Source organism: Camponotus floridanus, unplaced genomic scaffold (assembly GCF_003227725.1).
Source record: "Camponotus floridanus strain SB8 unplaced genomic scaffold, Cflo_v7.5 scaffold138, whole genome shotgun sequence".
Taxonomy (NCBI): Eukaryota; Metazoa; Arthropoda; class Insecta; order Hymenoptera; family Formicidae; genus Camponotus; species Camponotus floridanus.
This window is the reverse complement of record NW_020229257.1, coordinates 311,540-334,310: the sequence shown is the minus strand read 5'-3', so window position 1 is coordinate 334,310 and position 22,771 is coordinate 311,540. Positions and strand designations below refer to the sequence as shown.

Below are 22,771 nucleotides of genomic sequence, written 5' to 3'. Positions count from 1 at the left end.
TAAACCGATAAAACAATCGGAAAGAATGCATGAAGATTTTCTTTAATGAGAGAAATTTAAATTTACGTAAATTTGCTCGCGAATTCTCGGTTTTGCTGTTATATTTGAGTTCTCAAGAGAGCGTGCATTCTTTTGAAAAGGTCCTTATTAAAGCGATACATCGAATCGAGATCTCCACACGTCAAATCGCAACCAGCAGCGCGGTGAAGACGTCGCATTGAACGAAGGCGGTCGTCTGTGAAACACGTTTAGCTTGTTGGTACACAGAGCTCGACGGGCGATGGATGCGAGCCCCACATTGTATGCGTGCGAACGCACCCACGTGCGTACAAAACGTGCGTCGACGATTTATTCAGAGTTTTCGCATGTGTCATTTTTGAGGATCATTTTTCCTCGTCGATATCAAAAGATCTGCAAAAGTTATCATTTGTTATAACGAGTAAAAAAGAAGATACAAAATATAGAACAGTATATATAACTGCAATAAATGGTTTCATTTTTTAATTGATTTTTTTATGATACTCTTTATAGCATGATGCATCTGACTTTGATTGCTTCCAATCGCGAATACGATTAAAATTAAACATACACATTCTCTCCAGTTTGTATTTTCATTCTTGTATTGCTTTTTACTCGGGTGTGAATAAAAAAGAATTATTCGCGTAATCTGTCACCTGCATTGTATCATTAGAAGATTATGGATTCTCAAGTATCCATAGAGGCTGCGATCTTTCTTTTCTTCTCTTTCTCTTTCTCTTTTTCTCTCTATTCTATTTCTCTTATGGGCAAAAAGATCAAATTCCACTCGAAGTCCCCCAATCGAGCTCTTCTCGAAGGCGATCCTTCAGGATCCGACAATGAGATCGAGTGGAGAGAAAACAGAGTCGACAGCAGATGTGGAGCTCCATTCTCGACTTATTCTGTCAAAACATGGACGACGTTTATAGGTATATATGTATATATATACCTATGGAAAACGTTGCGAGAACACGAAGAATGGATAGAAGAGCAGAAGTGTCTCCTTTACGCTTTAGAAGCGTAATTTATCGAGCGACGCGTGTTTGCCGTCGTCGTGAAAAATGCGAAAAATTAGATTCCTTCGTGTCGACACCAACGAAATAGCGATCAATCATTGTTGCTTGATAAAAAACTTGTAATTTATTTTTTATAATTTATCTTTATACTCTCAATATGTTCAAAAGATGTAATTTATTTCCAATTCTTAATAATTTTAATTCCGCAAAATTATGTATTAATCGTATCGTATTTTTCGTAATACATATTTCAATTAAAAAAAGAATAATTTTAATTAAGATTTTTTTACATAAAATGTGTTTAAAGAGAATAGATGTTTCAAAATTACATACATAATTCTTTAGACTCCCATATCGCGACACGTTCGATTGCAGTTCGATGGACGGGCCAATCGGTGTCGCCATAATTTATCGTCAAGACTTTGTGCCCCCCATTATGCAAAATCACAACAACAACATCGCGACTCGTCCACTCGACAGAATCGGTCGGTTCTTCTCTCTCGTCAGGCCCCGAAGAGGTGCCCGAGAAGGGCGAGAGAGTCATCAATTACGATTGGAAATAAATCGAAGGCAGATGCGACGATCGCCCGTAGGGCCCGTCGCGGCGGGTGACCAAATTCTCACCCCTCGCAACCCCCCGCGGACAATACGACTGTTTTCGACAAATACAAAACGATACACGAGCCTCCGGATACGATCGTCACACTCTAACGCGAATTTCCGATTCGTTTCCCGTTTTATTGCGACGTCTTTAAGATGGCACGACACAAATAATTCAAAACATAAAAATAATTTTATATGTATGTATTTCAATTAGTTATTTCTCTAATAAATATTATATATTATCTATAAATGCGTTTCCATTATATTTTTTAAAAAGATTGTATCAATATTATTTAAAAATTAATTTCAAATTTAAAGAGAGAGAAAAAAATTTATGCTGCAAAATTAAATTATCTTTCAATTAATAAAGAAATTTCTCGCCTCTTATTTCCGAGTAACAAAAATTTTTAATTAATTGCAAGAAGAATTATCGGTCAAGTCTTATCTATCAAGAGTGGTTCCTGTACCATTGCTTTAACAACTTAATAAAAAATAATCGGTCCCTCGTGTTGGTAAACTGTAACGAGGTATGCGATAGCTTTTATCTGTAGACCACAGGAAGCCGGTAGCGAGTTTGATGATAAAAATTCTTCGCGAAGCCCTGTGAGACGTGAGAATATTGTCGGTTTAATGCATTAAAAGCTTTGCCTGCGGGATTTACTCAATGGTGTTAAAAATAATAAATACGAACGATATTATCAGGTTTACAAATAATTAGTGTAAATATTTATAAATATAACAATAAAATATAATGAAAAATATATCGATACATAACCGAAGATAATAATACGATATTATAAACATCTCGAATCGATAATTTTATTTCTTCCCTAGATGTATATAAATTGCAGTCAAACTAAATTATTTCTTCTTAAATTAATTATAGCGTTCACGCTAATAAATTTAATTAATATTCCTTCGTTTTCATTCCCAATTAAAGTCAGCGTTTTTCGTATCAAATATAATCGCGAAAAGTTATATCCTTTGCAGGGTCACTCGATACTGTCAATGAGAACGTTGTTGAAGGTTCCTCTTCGTAGGGCTTCTTATAAGAATTCCTTCACTGCCTCGTCGTCATCGTGTTACACTTGCACCAAGTTTCGCGCAACTACGAGAATCGTCTCGTCTCGTATCTCCCAGTCGGACCGGTTATTCGCCCTTCGAACTTCGAGACGATTCCTGCGCGTCGTTTGAAACAATAAAGCCAATTCGACGGGGAGATTCGCAGATCCGATTTGACGGGATCAGGATAACGCTCCTGAATTCCGCTTCGCCGCCCACGGCGTTATTTCTGCGAGGACGATTGAAGGGACTCTTCCCCTCGCTGCGCAAATACACGACAGGATTAAGGTGCATTTACGGCTTTAATAGCAACGATCGTGTCGTGCGTTTATATTGTGCGTTTCAATCATTTCGATCTAATCGTTCTTTCGAATATTATTAAAATTTCAAAAATACCAACTTTTGAATTTAATTTAAAATTAATAAACAACGACGATGTACTGTCGAAAATAATTTAAAATCTCAAATTCATACTCTAAAATGTCAAAATATTACAATTGGAAGTTATTGGTGGGTCTTTTAATTCGGGCTTACAATGTTCACGGTTTGATGAAGCCCTTTTGACAGAATTGACAAAATTCATATATCGAGCACATCTCCCTTTGTGAAGGGAAAGGACGTGAGAGAAAATGATTAATAGAATCCGGAAACATTTGAGTCTATTGTGAACATGCCTTCTTTCGTGTTGCATTCCTAGCAATTCTCCTCGTGTATCCCACAGGTCTCCAAAAACAGTACAAAAGCGTGCTAGTTTCACGTCAAAATAGTTTTTCGCCAACAATATAACGGACAGGCGGAGAAAGTGTTTTATTACTCTTTTATAGATCATTAACTAGTAGATCAGTTCTCGGAGAAAACTATTGTCATTTTGTGCAAGGATTCTCAATGTGAATTTTACCGTAAAAATTTCTCGATCATATATCATTTCTCATTTCTGCACAGAAATATTTATTTAACATTTTTAATACGACGTAGAAATATTTAATATCTCTGCATAAATATTTATTTAATGTTTCTGCATATATAGAAATATAAAAGATATGGGAATAGATTAAAAATGATAAACTCTTGCTTAAAAATTTTGATATTATTCGTATTATAATACACATCACAAATTCCTAGAATGGAACAATTAAAATAATGACGATTACTTCGTATAATTTAATACGATGAAATCCAAATATATCCGATAAAATAATATCCGCAGCGAGTTAGACATGTCTGAAAAAAGTACATATCATTCAATATCTTAATATACTCTCTTTATACAGTTACACGTATCTATGTAAGCGCAGGGGAAGGAGGGCGAAACAAGCGGAGAGAATCCGACGCAAAAAATGATATCTTTAATCTATAAACTCTTTACAAATATGTACAATAATAACAAAAAATTTCTCCGATTTTTTTCTTACGACGATCACGTATTCAACTTAAAGGTAAAACGTAAGCAGACGCAACGATCCGCATTCTGACTCATTGTTAGCCGGGAATCATCGTGATTCATACATTTCGTCAACGGCAAGCCATCGCTCGATGACGCAATCGTCATCACAGTCGTTGTGTCTTTTCTTTGCGATCAGACGTATTTTCGCGAATATCGCTCTTACGCGAGCGAAAGGAGATGCGACGATCTTCGTGTCTTGTCACGATAGAAGATGAAAAAAGATAGAATTACGATTATCATTGTAAAATATAAAAAGTAGATATTCTTGTTTGCAATCATGGATTTATCTGTTCAAGTCAGTAAGTGCCCTTTGAAGCTATGATAATCTCAATAATGATTAACAAAATATTAAGTCGGAAAACAAAATTGAAATTAAGTAAAAATAGATTGGATATTTTTTAAAAAAAGTTGCATGCTTTTAAAACTATATTTTATGAGAGAATCTCAATATTACAAATCTAATTATTATATAAAAAATAAAAAAAACTAAGAAAGTCCAAGAAAATAAAAAAAATTTAATATATTTAAAGATAAATTATTGATCGTTTTATATTTCTTCTATAAAAAGTGTTTGAAAATATAGCTTAAAAAACATTGAGTATATTATGTAAAGTGCTTTCTTTAAAGAGATACCAAACAGCCGCATTTCCTGATACACGCAAAGCTGCCTGTTCTGCGACATTTATAGTTGATAGGTCTCTTCACGAACGATATTGCTGTTCTACGACAAAACGTAAGCATTAAAGTGGCTTACGAGATCCCCTTAATGCTATAATCGTTTCAAAATGATCGGCGCCCGTTCCAATACATGACGAATCGTATGTTGGATCGCAGGATATACTTATATAAAATATGCTTATACGAGCGCTGCGACCTTCGAGCGGTCAGTTGATACATCAGAGATGAGCGCTATTTATATCGCCATTGCAAAATGATGCATGCAAAATCCTTGAAAATAAATTACTTCCATTTTTGAAATTTATCGCGCGAGAAATATATCGAAGAATTGACAGAATTTAAACAAGCCTACGATGAATGATCAATTATATTAAAGAAGGAATCGTTTAAAAAGAATTATTTCATTTATATAAACTATAATATATTAAATATAATATAATATATTAAATATAATATATTTATATATTTACAGACAATTTTGAATTCGCCCAAATATGATTGACATTCATTTAACCAGACTGTTGTACGAGAACATCATCGACGGCCTTTAAGTACAATGCGCACTAAATCTCGTTATAAGAGAAATAGGAACTTCTCTAATGCGTGAAGTTCGCATTCCTCCAAATCCAACAGGGTCTAATGCGTGAAGTTCGTATTCCTCCAAATCCAACAGGGTCTAATGCGTGAAGTTCGCATTCCTCCAAATCTAGGATAATTGATTTGTTACGCGTAAGAAAACGAAAGCAAGGTTGCATTCCACGATGAACATACGGCAAAAACGCATTTTCCGCGCGCAATTTTTTGCAATTCGTTGTCGATAACATATATTATACTCGTTGCATTACAATGTCAAAGCATGCGTGACAGATCGGACGGGAGCTCGCGACGTTCGATCGTTCACGTCGCAGAACAGGCAAACGAATACACTTACACATTTGCCATTCTCCTCCAAGAATGCGAAAGAACAGGGAAGATACGATTACCCTGTTTTCGCGTTTAACATTATCGATCCAAAACCAAGAATGAGCTCTCTCGTCCGTCATCGGGGGCAGTCGGATCTACGCGAGCCTCAGTAGGCCCGCAGTCGCACCTCCATCTCGGGATCCTGGCGATGCGGCAGGTGGGGCTCGATGCCGGTGGCGGTAGCGCCGGTCGCGCCCGCGCCACCCACGTGTCGGCTGTGGTGGCCGTGATGATGATGGTGATGACTCGCCGCGTGATGCGTATCGTGGTGATAGTGATGGTTGAGATGCGGCGGTTGCGCGGCCGAAGCCGCGCCGCTTCGATAGGCACGCTGCTTCTCCTCGAAATCGCGCAGCCGCTGGTTGTAACGCTCCAGCTGATCCCGTAGCAGCGCGTCCTCCTCGGCGGCGCGCTCCTCGTCGTATTCGAGGCACCCGACGCCGTCGAGTCGGTCCAGATCGATCCAACCGCGCCATCTCACGCATACACCATTCATGATGAGATGCGAGCGCAGGTGTACCTGAAACACCGCATTCAGGGAATCTTATGTCAATGCTGATGCGTTCACGTCGATCTGGATCTCCATGGATGATTGGAATGCTTCTTGGATGGTCTTAGGATGGAGAATACTTCTGGCTTGAGGTTTCGACGAAGGATAGATTCTGGATGTGTCTTGAGATGAGAAAGGTTTCATGTTGTGCATTCATTCATTGAGCTTGATGTTGGATGTAGGATTCATTATGACGGAGGAACGGATGTGAGATTCAAATATTTTGCAATATTAAAATGAATGGCAATTTAGGATAATCCTTTCGGATTCCGATTTTTATTGCAAATAGAAAGATTTCTGCTTCTTGGGATGGTCTTGGATGGTTTCAAGATGGAGAGTACTTCTGGCTTGACGAGATTTCGACGAAGGATAGATTCTGGATGTGTGATCTTGAGATGAGAAAGGTTTCATGTTGTGCATTCGTTGGACTTGATGTTGGATGTAGGATTCATTATTATGAAGAAACGGATGTGAGATTCAAATATTTTGCAACATTAAGATGAAGGCAGTTTAGGATAATCCTTTCGAATTTTAGGATAATCCTTTCTACTTTTATTGCAAATAAAAAGACTTCTTGTATCTAAATAAACTCGTAAATAAATAAAACAGAAAAATGTTTTTCGTAATAATGTATAAAAACTATAGTAGTATGAGTCTTGTAGTATGAGATTTAAAAATACTATTTCCTTCTTTTTCATATTACTAAAATTCAGGTTGTATTTCGAAGCCAAAAGAGTTCAAAATTTTGATAAAGAAGAATTGTATTTTCTAATTTCATTTAAATTTTCAGGTAATTTCTCTTTTTCGATTAGCAAATTCACTTTTGCAATAGCGTTTATTACGCTCTATTTTTAATATAAATTAATCAAAACAATCAATTGAAATATTTTGATTGCTAATCGTATTCGAACGATATTAATGACTCAACTCACACATTTATTCCTCAAAAATTATGCGCTAGAAAATGACGAAGCTCGTCGATTCCCTCTTCGAGGCCGATACCGGCTTGCTTACAATAATCTTTTATGATGTTTCTTTTTTAAAATCCATCGGCGTGGGTTGTAGGAGGGCTCCATTACGGGCCACTACCCGCAAGTTTCAATCATGTGCCCTGTTCTCTTGTTCCCCCAACTCCCCTTTTCTCGTGTTCAACAACGGCGAGCGCTTCTTATTTCCGGAGAGCGATTACGCAGATTGGAAGGTACGAAACTTCGCGGTCTCTTCGTCTCGAGATGAAAGGAGAGACGAGAGGGTTGAGAGAGGCGAGGCTGCGTCTTATTCGTGTAAGAAATCAATTACAAGCAGAATTCTTTATAGTATTCGTGTACAATCCTGGCTATAAAATCTAGTTGTGAGCGTTATTATCTCGAGTGTTTCAACTCGTGCGAATTAGAAAATTGTTCTAATCAGTCAATCGAACGTGAAATATTTTAAAGCTGCATTTATTGCAGAAATGTTTTTAACATATGGTGGGTCATATTAATTTTCTTTTTTCTTAAAACATATGAAGAATTTTGGAATAATTAAATTATTCACATAAGTATATAATAATTAAATTGGTTCCTATAAAAAAAGAAAAGGAAGCAAAACTTTAATTATACATGTAAAAGAATTTTAGAAAAATTATCTTCGTCCTGTCTTCCTAAAATTTTCTCCACGTGATGTAAAATTATATTATTACTTTGATTATTTATGACTACTAATTAAGATTGCCACGCGGGATTTTCCAAAGAAAATCTAAATGAATGGCTCTCGAAAAACGATTACTGGGTTCTGCGCCGACAGCGCAACACAGTGCTATTTTATTTTCTGGCAAACGACCCGACTTCCGGTGGTCTCGCCGGAGCCCAGATATTATTACAAGATCAAGAACGCTCGGGGAAAACCAGTCAAAGTTGTATTTGTGATCCTGACGTAATGAATGGTGACACACAATTAATAAAATGACTTAAAATGTTGCGCGATTATTTTGTATGTAACATTTTCATTTCTCATAGCTATAGAAAAATGTATATACAAAATCAATATAATTTAATCTTTAAAATCAATAGAAAATGTAACACATAATTTAAACAGCAGTATGATAAACGATACGTTATATGAGATATAATTTATAAAATAATTTCAATTTTTTTTATCTGAAAGTTACGTAGATTGAAATTTCGAAAAATTAAAACCTTTTTATTTTGCCACTGCATTATTGTGTTTGTTATTCTTAAAGTCATTAAGATGATAAATCTTGTTAGCATTCAAGGACACGGCTTCATTTATAACGCAATTAGTTCGGTGTGAGATTCACGTGGACGAACAAACGGCCTCGCCGACAGAGAGGTGAATCGACGTTACATGTCGTTTCATTCTTACAGCTGCGTCGCCGACAATGCACCGCGGGGCGCATTTTTATGCACTAATAATCAAGCCACGGGGTGCGACACGCGGGGTGCTCCGGGGTCTTAAACGTTTTCGATAATCGAATCGCATGCGGCCTTTGATCTCAAAGGGCTCGAGAGCTTCTGGTCTTTACCTTCCGAAAAAAAAAATTCTTCACTTTTTTTCGCGTACCGTTGTAACGAGATAATTTTCTTGCATTTCTCTGAAATTTCATTTAAAGGCGCGTTATCCCGACGCACAAGTGCGAGACGCAGTTTTCTCTCGAGGCGGAAAGTTTTGCTTTCGCGCAATCTGATGTATATTAATGCCAGTTTCCAGGTAAGGCGAGGCGGAAATATTAAATATTACGCGGAATGCATATCAAGATAAATACGAAATGCGCAGAGCGGGAAAATACTTCGGGTTTTTTATTTATCTTGTATTTTATTTTATATTTTATTTTTTTAAGCAATTGAAATCTAATTTGTAATAAAAAATTTTAGACAAATATCCATGATATGTATGAGATATTAATTTCTTATAAATATTTCTTGTATATTTATTCTTGTACATTTCTTGTATATTTATATATTGACAAGGAATATACTTATATTCTTTGGGATTGAAACAATGCAAACGTTCTTACTCGCGATGATACTCTCGTTTGCATCCGACATCGCGGAACGAATCGTCGAGACATATATATTCCGAGCGAGAGACAAGTCGCAAAAACTAGACGCGGCGAGGATCGACGAAGAGAGGAGGAGTAAACGACATATCATTAGTCATCGCCGGTCGCCTTCCTCGTTCTCACGAGGAAAGAACAGTAGGAAACATTTGTTTTTCTCCGCTCCTTCGGCTTCAGCTTCTGCTTACGGGCGTGACGACCATTATCGTTGCATAATAGTCGACGATATTTAAGCGCGCGCGCGCGTCGCAACCCTTTCTAATTTGCATTAGCGAGCCGGAAAAAAGCGAGCGAGGAAAAAAATGGAAACTAGCGCGACGCACCGGTGGAGGAAAGGGGTGAAAAATCGGCGGCAAGGGCGAACGAAGGACTGCCGAGTGTCCTGAAACAAACGACCGGCTATTTCTCGCCGGCCCTTTTATTTCTCAGTGGGCGTCGCCGCCGGCGCCTTTTTGCGCCCGGTCCACTACACCCGGAGCCTCGTGAATGCTGGTCCCCGGAACATTCGTCAACGATATCCTGGCAGAAAGGACGAGCGAGGGGTCAGCATGGCGGGTCGCGTCCCTTGTCTCTCGCTCGGGGTCCAGTTCTACGTACGTTTCATTTTTACGAGCAGGATGCGAGTCGTCGCATCGACCCAGTTTCCAAACTATAAATTTTATGATTTTTTTAAGGGAGCACTTGGGCGAAGAAGGGTTCACTGCGATTTTTATTAATTTTAGGATGCGTAATCGTACGAAAGAAATATTAGTATTTCCAGTAATTTTCCAAATTTCTCTCTCCTTCTTTAGACAATATTTTTATAGATCGACTTTAAACTTTCTACGAAATCTTGGGTTGTCCGAAATTATTTTTTGCGAAACTATTCTACAATTAACTAGAGCGATCGAAGCTAATATTTTGGAATATTCTTTTTCAATCTTCGCATCAATAGCTTCGTTTTATCAGCGAATCAACTGCTTGATCGAAGGGTTAAAAGGCTCCGTCATTATCGTGCGCCGCACGCGCGTTTTATCTCGATCGCGGATCTCTCCCTTAATTATTACGTCGCGCTACGAGGTACATTGACACGCACAATGAACAAGGACACGTGTGGTCGCGCGCCGCTCTTTATTCCTTCGCTCATTGTCGATTAAAACAAAAAGGAGGCCGCGGGTTGTCCTGTAAACAACGCGCCACGCACCGCATCCAGAACCTAATGAATCGTTTCCGTCTTTTTTTTTTGTAAAAGAAGACGTGAAATAGGCTCGAAGGAGATATGAAAGAAGCTGTGAATGCCAAGAATAAATATCCTAATCGTGATAATCGATGTTAGGATTTTTTAAATACAATTGATGATGTAATATTAAAATAATATGATTTCAATTTTAATATTTCTTTTCAGTGGAAGTATAAAAATATTTAAATGTTGGATTCATCTTGTACAGATATTTTTAAACATATCTGAAAATCTAAATATGAGGAAAAATATTTTCAAGAAAAGGCTTCACTTATGAATGATTTATAAAAAAAAGTTTGCACGAGAGCGAAATAGGGTCTCGAAAATCCGGAAAAGACTGCGATTCGTAGGATACTAGGATTTGCGTTCGACCTTTGCAAGAGTCAGAGATTTACGAGCCATTATACGTATACCGGGTGACTAGCGGAGCGGTTTCGAAGCATCTGGTGGCGGGTTGCGTTTGACGGATTTCGAGAGCGCTAATTGCCACTGTTATCCACTAATAGTAACATGGCTTTTACTTTCTTGATGTTTATGGCTTGACAGAATAACGTAAAAGGATATTCTATCTCGGAGGATGTTCGAACCGGAAACGTAAAATTCATTTTGCTTTTCCAAAAAAATATCGCGATATTTTTATAAAATTCGTTACCACATAATATATAATTATATATAATTTATCTCTCTAAAACGAGATGTTACATGCTATATGTTACAATAGTTTGTATAAAAAGTATAATTTGTAGTGTAAAATAACAAATAGATTTATTCTGGTTTTTTATATAAAGTAAAATGTGAAATGTGTAAAAATTAGGAGAGCAATTAAATAATACATAACGATGGAGAACGTTCGCGAAAAGATCAGCGCGCGCATTTTGCAAAATGGCGTCGCAACGACGCTACTATTGATCGCGATGGCACCGAGAGGCGTCGACCGTGCTATCAGTGTATAAAGTCGACGATTTAAAAAGAAAACACTATGACTTTAATCGCTCAACTTAGAAAAATGACACTTTTAAAAAATAGTAAATTTATTTTCCCAAAGCAGGAATTTTCGATTTTTCTCTATAAACCGCACAGAGAAAAATGTCATTCTATTGTCAAGAAAAGCGATTACTCAGTTTTTTTTTTAAGTAAAAATAGTTTTCTTCAACAAAGAATATATTCTTGATAGTAGTCTTAAAACATACTCATCACAAGTTTTAGAAAATCTCAGTATCATGTGCTCAAAAGAAGAATTTATTTTGTCTTCAAAAATATTATAAAGTTCAAAGAAAAATCAAATTTACTTTACGCCCATTCTATGTAATAAGCAAACCGAATTTTTGTTTTTTAATATTCTTGACTAAAATATACTGCACTTACTAAAATTCAGAATACATTCAATTAAATTTAATGCTTGTGGTGAATTTATGATATATTTGCGGATATACAAACTTATGATATACTTAAAACAATTAATATTTACTTGAATAAAGTATACATTTTTCTCTGTTTCGATCTCTTATTTCCGTTTTTCGACGTAACACGGAGGTAAATTGGGCCTTCTCGCTTAAACGAGAACGGACCCCCGCGGAGAAGTTGGGCCTGAGATTGCCGGGGACCGGATGCGAGGGTGACACGTTGGCGCCATTGTCCGAGAAGTGCCAGTCGGTCGGCGGATACTAAATTACGGACGCGCGCGCGTAAGGTAAACGTTGTTAGGGACCAGATTCGTGCCTAACGGCCCCTAATTTACCCGCTTGTACGACCCAATTATGACCGCACAATCGCCTTCGTCGAAAACCGAAAAGCACCGCCGCTCCGAAAGATTTCCGACTCACGCGGTCAAAGTCTCACTTTGTCGAAAAGTGAAACTCTATTCTTTTGTACATCTTCTTTACGCAATATCTCTCACGCGATTCTACAATAAATCTGTGCGAAAAATAATTCAATTCTCAGTGGAGAATCTCGTAAAGAATAATGTCATTCTAGAGAAGATTTTTCTTTTATATTTTATTCACGTATTTCTAAGAGAAAGATTCTTTTTAATTTCTACGATAAATTTTATTTCTTCTAACTTTGTTAAAAATTTCGTATGAATTAATTAATTTATTCTTATATAAATTTTTGTAATATTCAATTTTGCGAATGTGCGAGTGTCATTTCTAACGGCGAATGCGAATGATGAGAATCATTTGCGATGATGATACGGTCGAGAATTGTGATAATCTTACAAAAGAATGGTACTGACTTACCTTGCCATGTTCCTTGTCGAAATCACAGTCGCAGGGATCAACGGCGTAGTTCCCGGATGCGTTTCCAAAAACAAGCTGAAGATTGGTACCCGTCGCCGCAAACGCGATCTCCGTATGGCCTTCCCGACAGCCATTTTGGAAACGTACTTGTCGTTCTTCTTGTGGTCGATCTCTGTAACCCGTATATCTCACCTGCAAAAGAGAGAAAGCAAAAATATTCTTATTAGTATAAAGATTTTTCAAAGGCAAGGGGACAGTATTTATCAAGCAAGATAATGTCAAAGACAAGGGGACAGTATTTATCAAGCAAGATAATGTCAAAGAAAATTAATTTAATTTGAATTTTAAAATTCTTTATTTACTTTTTCAATTCTTTATATTCTTCATTTACATTTAATTTATATATAATTTTATATTTAATTAAAGTTCTTCAAATATTGTATCCTTTTAAATATTGGAGCATACAAAATCGAAACAAAGATTTATCAAAATGATCAAATTGCATTACTTTTAAATAATAATTTTCTCATAATTATTAAAAACATTTTTTAAAATCATTTTTGGTAATCATTTTATGGTTAAATTTCCATCTCGTAAGCTTGATAATCCAATTATCTTATTATCTAGAAATAATATATCGATTCTCGAGTATCATTTTACAAGTTTCTCCAAAATTCTAGACCGTCTGACTCAGAGAATAAAATTATCAAAAGAACTCGCAGAATATTAATTCGTCGCTCATTATTGTCGGCAATCATTACTCAACGTGATTCAAAGGCTAAAGAAATTCGAAGAAAAGACAACATTCCTATGGCATGATATTCCAGGTCGACAGACATCAGAGACTTTTACCGTCGTTTTGAAATTTCTCACATTGTGTCATATAAATCGAAAGATATTTTTCACAATAATGAAAAGCAAAAATTTAATACTCATTTTAACGATGAAATAATTATCATTCCTAGAATAAACAATGTAATTGCAACCTAAGTATTAACACAAGAGTAATAAATATTATTTGAAATTTGAAAAAATAACAGATTATCTGTGATTATTATTCTAGTTAATCTCTGAAATAATATATCCTATAAATCTGGAGGCTATCACATAAAATTGTCACGAGAAACAGATTCTTTTAAAAAATATACATATATTACAAAATTATATGACAATATAAGAATAAGTATAAAATTGCATAAATAATAGAAATATAATGTTCCTAATAAAATGTATAATAAATAATGGAAGTATAATATTTGCATATTTATTAATATTTATTAATGTAGTAATTTTTCACTTTATGTAATTTCACATATTTTTTATCATGTTTTTTTATCGTCTTTTTATCTAACCTGGACATTGAAACAAAATCTAATAGTATCATGTGCTAGCCTTTATATGAAATCGCTTTCCCTCTTGGTAAAGCGTGAAAGATCAAATTATTAATTATACACGGTGAATTTCATGCAGTATTTGCTTCTTTACTTTAGTACTTTCGCGATTAAATGTATAATATATATACATATAATTTTATATAATATATATATTATTTTTTCGTTTTTAAAAATTGAAAGTACATGGCTAACATAATGCAACGTTTTTATGCAATGCAAAGTCACAAGAATATTCTTCGTATTACACAACCCAGCAGATTTAATTATAAACGTACGCACGAGGAAAAATATCAATTCTTTACATAAGGAAATATGTGACATTTAAATCTTTCCGTTTCCTTGTATAATTCTTCTTAGGAATATCGTGAGCTCAATGATTTCTGCGTATTTACCTATTATATTTTCATATTTTCATTTCTTCTTAGAAATATTTTGATCAGACAATTCTCAATGTATTTAATAATATATTTTGCGCACTGTTTCAACTGCACAAATATCCTCTTTTATTTAAAAATATTTCCACGATTCTGATGTTAAAAAGCGAATAAAGGAAAAAAACAACGGAATGTTGGTGAATTCTTGAAAATAAATTTTCGTCGATTTTAATATATTTCTTTCGCAATCCAATTGATTATTTTCAACGCTTTATCTTGCGTTTTTTTATGTTGGCAAATTTTTTCCCCTTCTCTGACTCACCTCGCTCTCGCGGCTCAATCTCCTAAAAAGCTCATCGCTCTCGAATTTGGTCTTCTGATCAGGTACGACACGCGGCATCTTGAAAACGAGCCGGGGCGGCCGCGGCTGTTCGTACAGACCCATCCCGTCGAAGGGTAGCACGCCGACACCGGCATGCTCGCTCATTGCGTGCATCATCCTCGTTGTCGCGAGTTAACTGTGCCTCCTGGACGATATCTCTTTCTCCTTCGCTTCGCGGACGCGACGACCTCGGTTGGTCCCAACTACCACTGTGCTAGTCGCGCTGGTTCCTCGCGAGAAAATAATCAAGGGTGAAAATAGTCGCTCGAGTAGACGAGATACGAGGACCTTTTTGAACTTGCTCTCGCTCGCTCCACGATGCTACGATCCTAGATATCTGCGAGGAAAGACACTCCGACACTCACGACAACGATCCACACGTTGCACTGTCTCGATAGAGACTGAAGTGCCGGGAAACGGAAGGCCCCTCGTGTTGGGTCTCGCTCGTACCCGGGAATCCGACACGCCCCGAGACCGCCCCTCGATTCTCTCGCTCTCCCACCGTTGGAATCATGGGCATCTCTCGACCGTTTATCCATCTAGCCAGCCAGCCCGATTCTCGATTCAGCCCTCCAGAGCTATCGTACACCCGGAACGGGGCGAGCTCGCGCACCCCGAACGTGTCGACGCCAAGAGGGTGAAAGCTTGCCCAGCAATCTGGTCTCATGATTTTATAAATGGTGACGGGAGAACGTTGGTCGCTCCTGGATTCGACGGGATGTTTATTTTCAAAGCGCCTCGAAGCGTGCCTTATTTTCTTTTAAACGCGGAATAAAATCGAATGATACATGAGATTATATATATATATATATATATATATATATATATATATCGATAATAAAATATGATATTATACAATTTTTGAAAATACTCCGTTTTATGAGAGTCGGAGAATTCTCACTTACAAGTTGTTCACACATTGTTTATCATAAAATAATCTTTAATCTAGAATTCTAGACACAATCTTAAACACATTCTTTAATTAATCTAACAATTAAATGTAAATTATCCGAGAATTAAGAGAGAATTCTGGAACCTTCATATTCACATTTTTGAAAGCATATTACTTTATAAAAGATTATTTTTAGAAACTGTCGACATCTCTGGATATTTCTACAAAAAGAGAATCGAATCTAATAGCCGAAGAATTTAGACATGAAATTTTTTTCCTTTCATGAAAAACACCCATAAAATGTTTTCTCTTCTGCATTGTGTCGATGATGCACGCCTGCATAAAAGTACAGGGATTGGCTGACCCTAGAGATATGTGTCGAACGAAGGATGGGGCAAAGGGGGATGCCCAATTCGGCAACCGAATGTCTACTTAGGTAGTGTAACGCTGAGTATCCCCTCGAGGTAAGAGATCTCCATCGTCTCTCGAGAGAGAGAAAGTGGCGGGGCTCATCCATTTGAGAGGCTCATTGTCAAAGATCCGCGCGCGATTAAGATCAACGACCCTCCGGCGAGCGCACGATCCATGGAAATATCTATGTATCCTTTTTTCCTCTCCCTTTTTATCTCGCTCTCAGCCGCCGACGTTGACAATATTACTCCAGTTCTCCAATTTCACCGTTAACCCTGCTGTTCCGTTCATTTCCCGCGCACATTCGATACATTCGAGCATAAATCGAGGCATCTATAAATCTTCATTCTTTTTTCATAACTAAAAAATTTTAAATTAATAAGAAAGTGCAATGAAAGGCTCATATGATATAAATAAAAAAAAGCAATAAAGGCAGAGCTCTAAAGACAGGTAGAATTGTGTGAAAGAATTTTTTAACAAATTATAAATTGTATTAGAAATATACAGTTATTTACAATTTTTCGCATATTACACATACTGCCAATTAAATATACTCCTGTACAGTTATTTACAATTTTTCGCATATTACAAATACTGCCAATTAAATATACTCCTGAACAAAATTAACGCATAATTTTTTTTCACTTTTTCTTTAAAAGCTGATATTTAAATTTTAACGAAAAATTTTAGTATATCATTGTGACAGATTATTTATAATTAGTTAAAATTTCTTTCACACACTTCCACCTATGTCTAGGCTCTTTGCCTTTATTGCTTTGCGTTTTCAATAAATTTTAATTTTTAAAAGTTTGAACACAAGTACGTTCGTTTATTTTAAAAATAAAAGGTAATGATAAGACAAACGGATAAGATTTAAATTATCGTTTACTATCTAACTTTCGTTCGCTAAATTTTATTAATTTATAATATTAATTATTTTATTTGTTTTATTCATTTATATGCGGACTATTATTTATCTACAGATTTTCTACATTTTTTTACAACATAGTTCAAGTAGAAATACGCAACATCACACGTAAACCGAAAAGCTGAATAATTTATAATCGCAAAGAATAAATTACTATTTGGATGTGTATTGATTTTAAGCAATTCTTTTTCATTAGAGGGATGCATTTCCAGCTTTTAAGCAATAAAAGCGTGAAATATTTCTTAAATAGAATACATGTGGTCAAGTCTGAAAAAATACTATGAACTTCCGCAGGTAGGATAAACTTCCTCAGTAGTAACAGTAGAGACCTTTTTTCTTCTCCTTTTATGATATTTTACATGCCACAATTCAAAAAAAGATAAACTTTAGTTTTATAGATGCTTTGTGTTTTATTGCTGTTTTCCGCAATACCGCTATTCTCTCTTATACTTTCTCTTTTCCGTTTCTTATAAAATCTTATTTTCTCTTTCGACCGAGATCACACTTAGAATTAAACTTTTTAATCTCTGAAAAGATTTAATACGCTTTATAAAAAACTAATTTTTAAAATTTTTAGATTTTTTCATTTTAAATTTTTTAAAATTGTTTCAATCTCTTTCGAAATCGTACGCATCGTTTTTCGCGTGTCACTCGCATGAATATAAAACGTGGTGAAAGGAATTTCACGCGCGTGTCTCGAACGGGAAGAGCAAATCTCCGCCTCCCATCGTGCATTATTGGTCCAGCGGTTTCGCCAATCGCAACCTCCCGACACGAAGGGAGAAAATACACGCGTGATGCACACGGACGCGTATGACACGTAGTTGCATAAAATGTTGCTCGAGCAAGCAGAATAAAGAAGAACATGACTCGATGTAGATCCGTTTACCTATCGTTTCGATTACTATCGACAGATTAGCTTTTCACCTTCTTCTCATTTCTACATAAACATATGTATGTATCTATGTATGTGTATTAATAATATAAAAAAATCTTTAATTCTCAAATTTATAATCTCACTCAAAGAAATCTGTTCTGGGATTTTGTGACGTCAAATCTGTGGAATATTGCGATCTCGATTAAGTAACTCTAATTAAACATGTGTTGAAATTTTGTAATCACAAATATAGATAATATGATATTGATAAAAATTAAATTTAAATTACGTAATCTCAATTTTATCATATTTGACATATGTATATTTTTGCACCATCAAAATTTACTTACATAAGATACGTTATTTATTACTTAAATAAAAAATGAAAAATGTTTTAATTGTATAACTCCAAAAAAACGATTATAATTACTCGGAAATTATTAATTGGATTAATAATATTCCTCGACTCTCAATAAAATTCGCGTGTTTCTCGCGCGTCGAAATGCGACGAAGATCGATATCGTAAAGCATCACGATGTTTCCGTTGCCAGAGAAACTTGGAAACTAGCGCTATACATTGTAAACATCCTCGCGCGATTAAATATGCAGGATGTCGAGCCGAGGAAAGACACTATGCGAGGATGAGCCTTCCTGGCGACGTAGAGCGTATGAGCGTCATCGTTCTAGAGTGAGTATTCGTGTGAATAATAAATTTAAATCTTTCTTTCCTTAATGGAATCTGCTCAATATGTTATCGGTCAATGTCTCCTTCATTGCACTCTCGGAAGCTTCAACAATTCGATAAAAGCTCAAATGTTGCCGCGGGAATAACTAAAAACAATTGCAGAGTAATTAAATATTTGACGATAGCTAAACATGATTAATAATACATAATTTTATTCTATATTCATTATATATCAGATAAAAAATTTTTTTAAATAATTATATACTTAATTCACATATATAATATATATGTATGAATATTATTTAAATATTATTTTTTTTCTAAACTAATCACACATTTGTCACCTTTTAAAACGTCGTTAGATTTTACAGTAATATGCATATATTATTATTTTTGTAGGTAAAGTCAGCCAGACCGACTGTAGATGTGAAACCTCCGGAGGGCAGACCTCACGTTTCGTTCAACGCAAAAAGATTGCAATTGGAACGCGAACGTCAGACTCGTATTCTCAGGGACAATTTTATTCTATTGAAAAAACTTCGCGAAATCATGCACCGGAAACGACAGATCGCGGAAGATACTCAACGGGTTCAGTGGCAGGAATCCAGATGCGTGAGGACTCGTTAAAAAGAAACGAGACATCGACGAGAAATATCTTTATAATTTTTTCGATCACAACATTTGTGCTTTATGTATGTGTTTGTATTTTATTTGTAATGGAAAAATTGCGTAATGTAAATGCAATTATTTATTCGACTTTAATTAATCTTTGATATATATTAGACTTTTTCTAAAGGAAGTACATGTGTTTATCTAATGCATAAAATTCTAATAAATTTTTTCGGAACATTTCTAAGATTGTACTTTTGCCTTTTTTAAAATTTCAAGATGGAACATAATCGACTTGCAAAAAAAATTGTATTAATAATTCGATTTCTTTTCCTATGATGTATTTTTAAGCGTAAATTATACAATATTTACAATCTTTTTTAAATATAATATTCCCGTCTTATGTATCGAATAATTGTTTTATTTAATCGATTTAATTTTATTATCTATATCATAACAAATTTATTAAATTAATCCAAGCCATAAATTAAAAATTAAATTGATATTCGTTGCGCACAATCATGCATCATGTTGGAAGTGAAATCGATACATACCGATCTATGTCATCGAATTGTCACAAAAGGTTAGATTTTGCTACTAATTTTTTTGCTAAACAACGGTAAAAAATATAAGTATCTTCTATTAATATATTATTGCAAATTAACTTTACATAAGTTTATAACTATTGCATAAAGTTTTATTTATAAAAAATATCAGAAGTGAGCTATAAATTTTGTAATAATTTAAAATAATTACTAATTAATCTTTTACCACACAGTTCACACGTAGTCTTTGATATTAGTTATGCAATAGCGTAAACACTAGTTTACGTATGATATCGAATAAATAAATAAGATGAATTCGCATACATACGTTCTTAGCTATCTCTCTGAAGCAAACAAATGGAAGAGGAAAATAATGAACCACTCGTCCTGACACGCAATGAAGCCGAAAATTGTTTGCGTCTTTTGGAGGAATTCAATTCACAATCAAACATCTCTTATTGGGAAATGGACGTCTCGAACAAAAATTTGACGAATATAAGTGTGATATCGCAATTCTATTATATTCGAAATGTAAATTTATCGGGAAACAGACTGACATCAGAGGCATTGCGAGTGCTCGAAAGGATGAATCTAGTCGAGTTGCTAGCGGATCGAAATCGTTTGATTACAGCGGAATTAAAGCCGATGAAATGTTTGCAGGTGATTTTACAGATGACGTAAAAATCGTCATTTTCGTAAACATTACCGACTATCTTATGAAGCGACAGATTTACTTACTATAATAAGATGATTTCGAAAATGCAGAGACTCACTTTGAACCACAACAGGTTGACACAGGTTGTTAGTACGTCTGTCATTTCTCATCCTTCACTTGAACATCTGGAACTAAAGAACAATCTTATTAGTATTGTCAATCTTCAACTTCCAAAGTTAACAAGCTTGGAATTACGGGACAATGCAATAACTACTATAGCAGGTAAAATGGATACAAAATTTGAAAAACGTGCAAATTTATCCCTAAAGTTAAAAATTCAATAGAATGAAAAAAATTTCAAATTCTAAATGATTAGAAATTCAACGAATACTTATATTTACTTCTTAAAGGAATCTATTGTGAAAATCTGCGACAGCTTTTTCTGGCTAAGAATCAGATCAAAAAGATTGAAAATTTTCAATATCTCCCAAGCTTACAGAAGTTACACTTGCGAAGTAACCAGCTCGCGAATCTAGACGGTTTCTCTGCCACATGTCTCAATTTAAAGTACATAAATCTGCGCGATAACAAAATCTCGAACATTTCAGAGTTGGCGAAGCTAAGCTGTCTGTCAAATCTGGAAACGCTTATTATTTTAGAAAATCCTTTTTTACAAAAAATCAAAGAACAAGAGGAAAGAAAATACAGGCATATTGTTCTGATGATGCTTCCCAACTTAAAAAAGATCGATAAGATTTTTGTTAACGATGAAGAAAAAAATCAAGCAAACGAATTGCTTAAAAAAATTCAGGAAAAAGGATATGGCTTTACAGATTTCGATTTGGAAGGTTTCGATTTGAGAGATTAAAGATTGAGAATATTAGTGTAAATTGAGAATCGAAATCAAAGTGAAGAAATTAAAATTCTACTCCATAATATGAGACATAATTTCACAGCTTAATTTTAACAATTATATTTTTTTCGGTTAATATTTATTTAAAATAGATTTTTTATATAATTTTATAATTTCTCCTATTTATAATTTAAACTACATCAAAATGATTATCTACGAATTTATGTTTAGTATGTGTTAATAAAGTGAAATATTTTTAAAAAATTTAACTTTCTTGGAAAAACTGTATGTGTATGAATAATTGAAGAGACACTTGATATTTGAGACATCTTGTATAAATCATTACATAACCAACTAAGGCCATCTGGCGATAAAAATATCGACTAAATAAAAGAGATAAATGCGAGTGTTATACATTTTTGTCGCGAGATGGTCCTAGCAGTAAAAATGGGCGGCAAAAAAATTAACGGATTCCTTTAAAATTCCTAAAATCCCGTAAAGATTGTTACATCATGAAAATATCATAGAAATAATTATTATACAATGATAAAATGATAAATTATCTCGAAATATTCGTATTAATTATATATTTAGCTAATAAATATTAATAATAAGTAAAAAAAAATTCTTAAACAAGCCAATTGCAAAGGATCGATTAAACAGCCATATTTATTAGAAAGAGATAAACGATTGAATTCCATTATTGCGCGTTAGCGATTTCGCAGACACCTCTTATCTAAATATGGAATTTATTCCAACGATACGAAAAAGTGTAAGCTATTATCACGAAAAAATCTCATAATTGCTAATTTTCCGGTTTAATATACATAACAACGGATAAATCCAAATATCTTTATCGTTTGTCTCTTTCTAAATATGGCTGCTTAACCGATCTACCTCGTCCGATGCGAGAATCGTGATTTAATCGCGAATACGTGACAAAATACAGCGAATAACGTTCAACAGTAATAATGACGTTGATATTACTTATTTATGGACAAGAATAAACGTAATAAGCGTACCTGTATCCAATATTTTTCCACTTCTTTATTCCGCGACACTCTCGCACTTTCACCGGTAAAAATCGCGACGAAAACTGAACGGCGGCAAATACGAATTTTCCCATCACGTGACCGCGTCGCGCGCCGCCGCGGAGAGACGCGGAATCACCCCGTCACGTGACCCGCGTCGCGCGCCGTCGCGGCGAGACGCGGAATCACCCGGTCACGTGACTGCGCCGGCAAGACTCGAATCGATCACGTGGTCGGCGCGTTTTATCGCCGGCACTCCGAGCAATAGGTTATCGGACTCGTGTTCT

The 22,771-nt window shown here is 35.2% G+C and overlaps 2 protein-coding genes across 3 annotated transcripts; one reads left to right on the top strand and one right to left on the bottom strand.

Moving 5' to 3' along the window:
• Nucleotides 1-4,862: 4,862 nt before the first annotated feature.
• LOC105248119 (protein big brother) lies at nt 4,863-22,742 on the bottom strand. Of its 2 annotated transcripts, XM_025406262.1 has the most exons (4): nt 22,476-22,742; nt 20,719-20,791; nt 12,849-13,040; nt 4,863-6,304 (listed from the first exon to the last, which is right to left on the bottom strand). In XM_025406262.1, the coding sequence occupies exons 2-4, from the start codon at nt 20,761-20,763 to the stop codon at nt 5,891-5,893; spliced, it is 651 nt and encodes a 216-aa protein (XP_025262047.1). In that variant the 5' UTR covers nt 20,764-20,791; nt 22,476-22,742; the 3' UTR covers nt 4,863-5,890. The 2 variants fall into 2 exon arrangements, with proteins under 2 accessions (XP_025262047.1, XP_011251030.1); XM_011252728.3 differs by lacking the exons at nt 20,719-20,791; nt 22,476-22,742 and adding an exon at nt 14,939-15,412.
• Nucleotides 18,056-19,512, top strand: LOC105248118. The gene is made up of 3 exons (XM_011252727.3): nt 18,056-18,183; nt 18,658-18,794; nt 19,191-19,512. Exons 2-3 carry the CDS (start codon nt 18,717-18,719, stop codon nt 19,416-19,418), a joined length of 306 nt encoding a protein of 101 aa, XP_011251029.1. The 5' UTR covers nt 18,056-18,183; nt 18,658-18,716; the 3' UTR covers nt 19,419-19,512.
• Nucleotides 22,743-22,771: the final 29 nt, after the last annotated feature.

Bases quoted from the DNA above. Each gene is read 5' to 3' on its own strand.
- LOC105248119 (XM_011252728.3), bottom strand. From the start codon at position 15,115: ATGATGCACGCAATGAGCGAGCATGCCGGTGTCGGCGTGCTACCCTTC. The intron at 13,041-14,938 runs GTGAGTCAGAGA...TCTCTTTTGCAG, and splicing joins GATTGAGCCGCGAGAGCGAG to GTGAGATATACGGGTTACAG. The intron at 6,305-12,848 runs GTAAGTCAGTAC...GCGGTGTTTCAG, and splicing joins TCGACAAGGAACATGGCAAG to GTACACCTGCGCTCGCATCT.
- LOC105248118 (XM_011252727.3), top strand. From the start codon at position 18,717: ATGTCGAGCCGAGGAAAGACACTATGCGAGGATGAGCCTTCCTGGCGA. The intron at 18,795-19,190 runs GTGAGTATTCGT...TTATTTTTGTAG, and splicing joins ATGAGCGTCATCGTTCTAGA to GTAAAGTCAGCCAGACCGAC.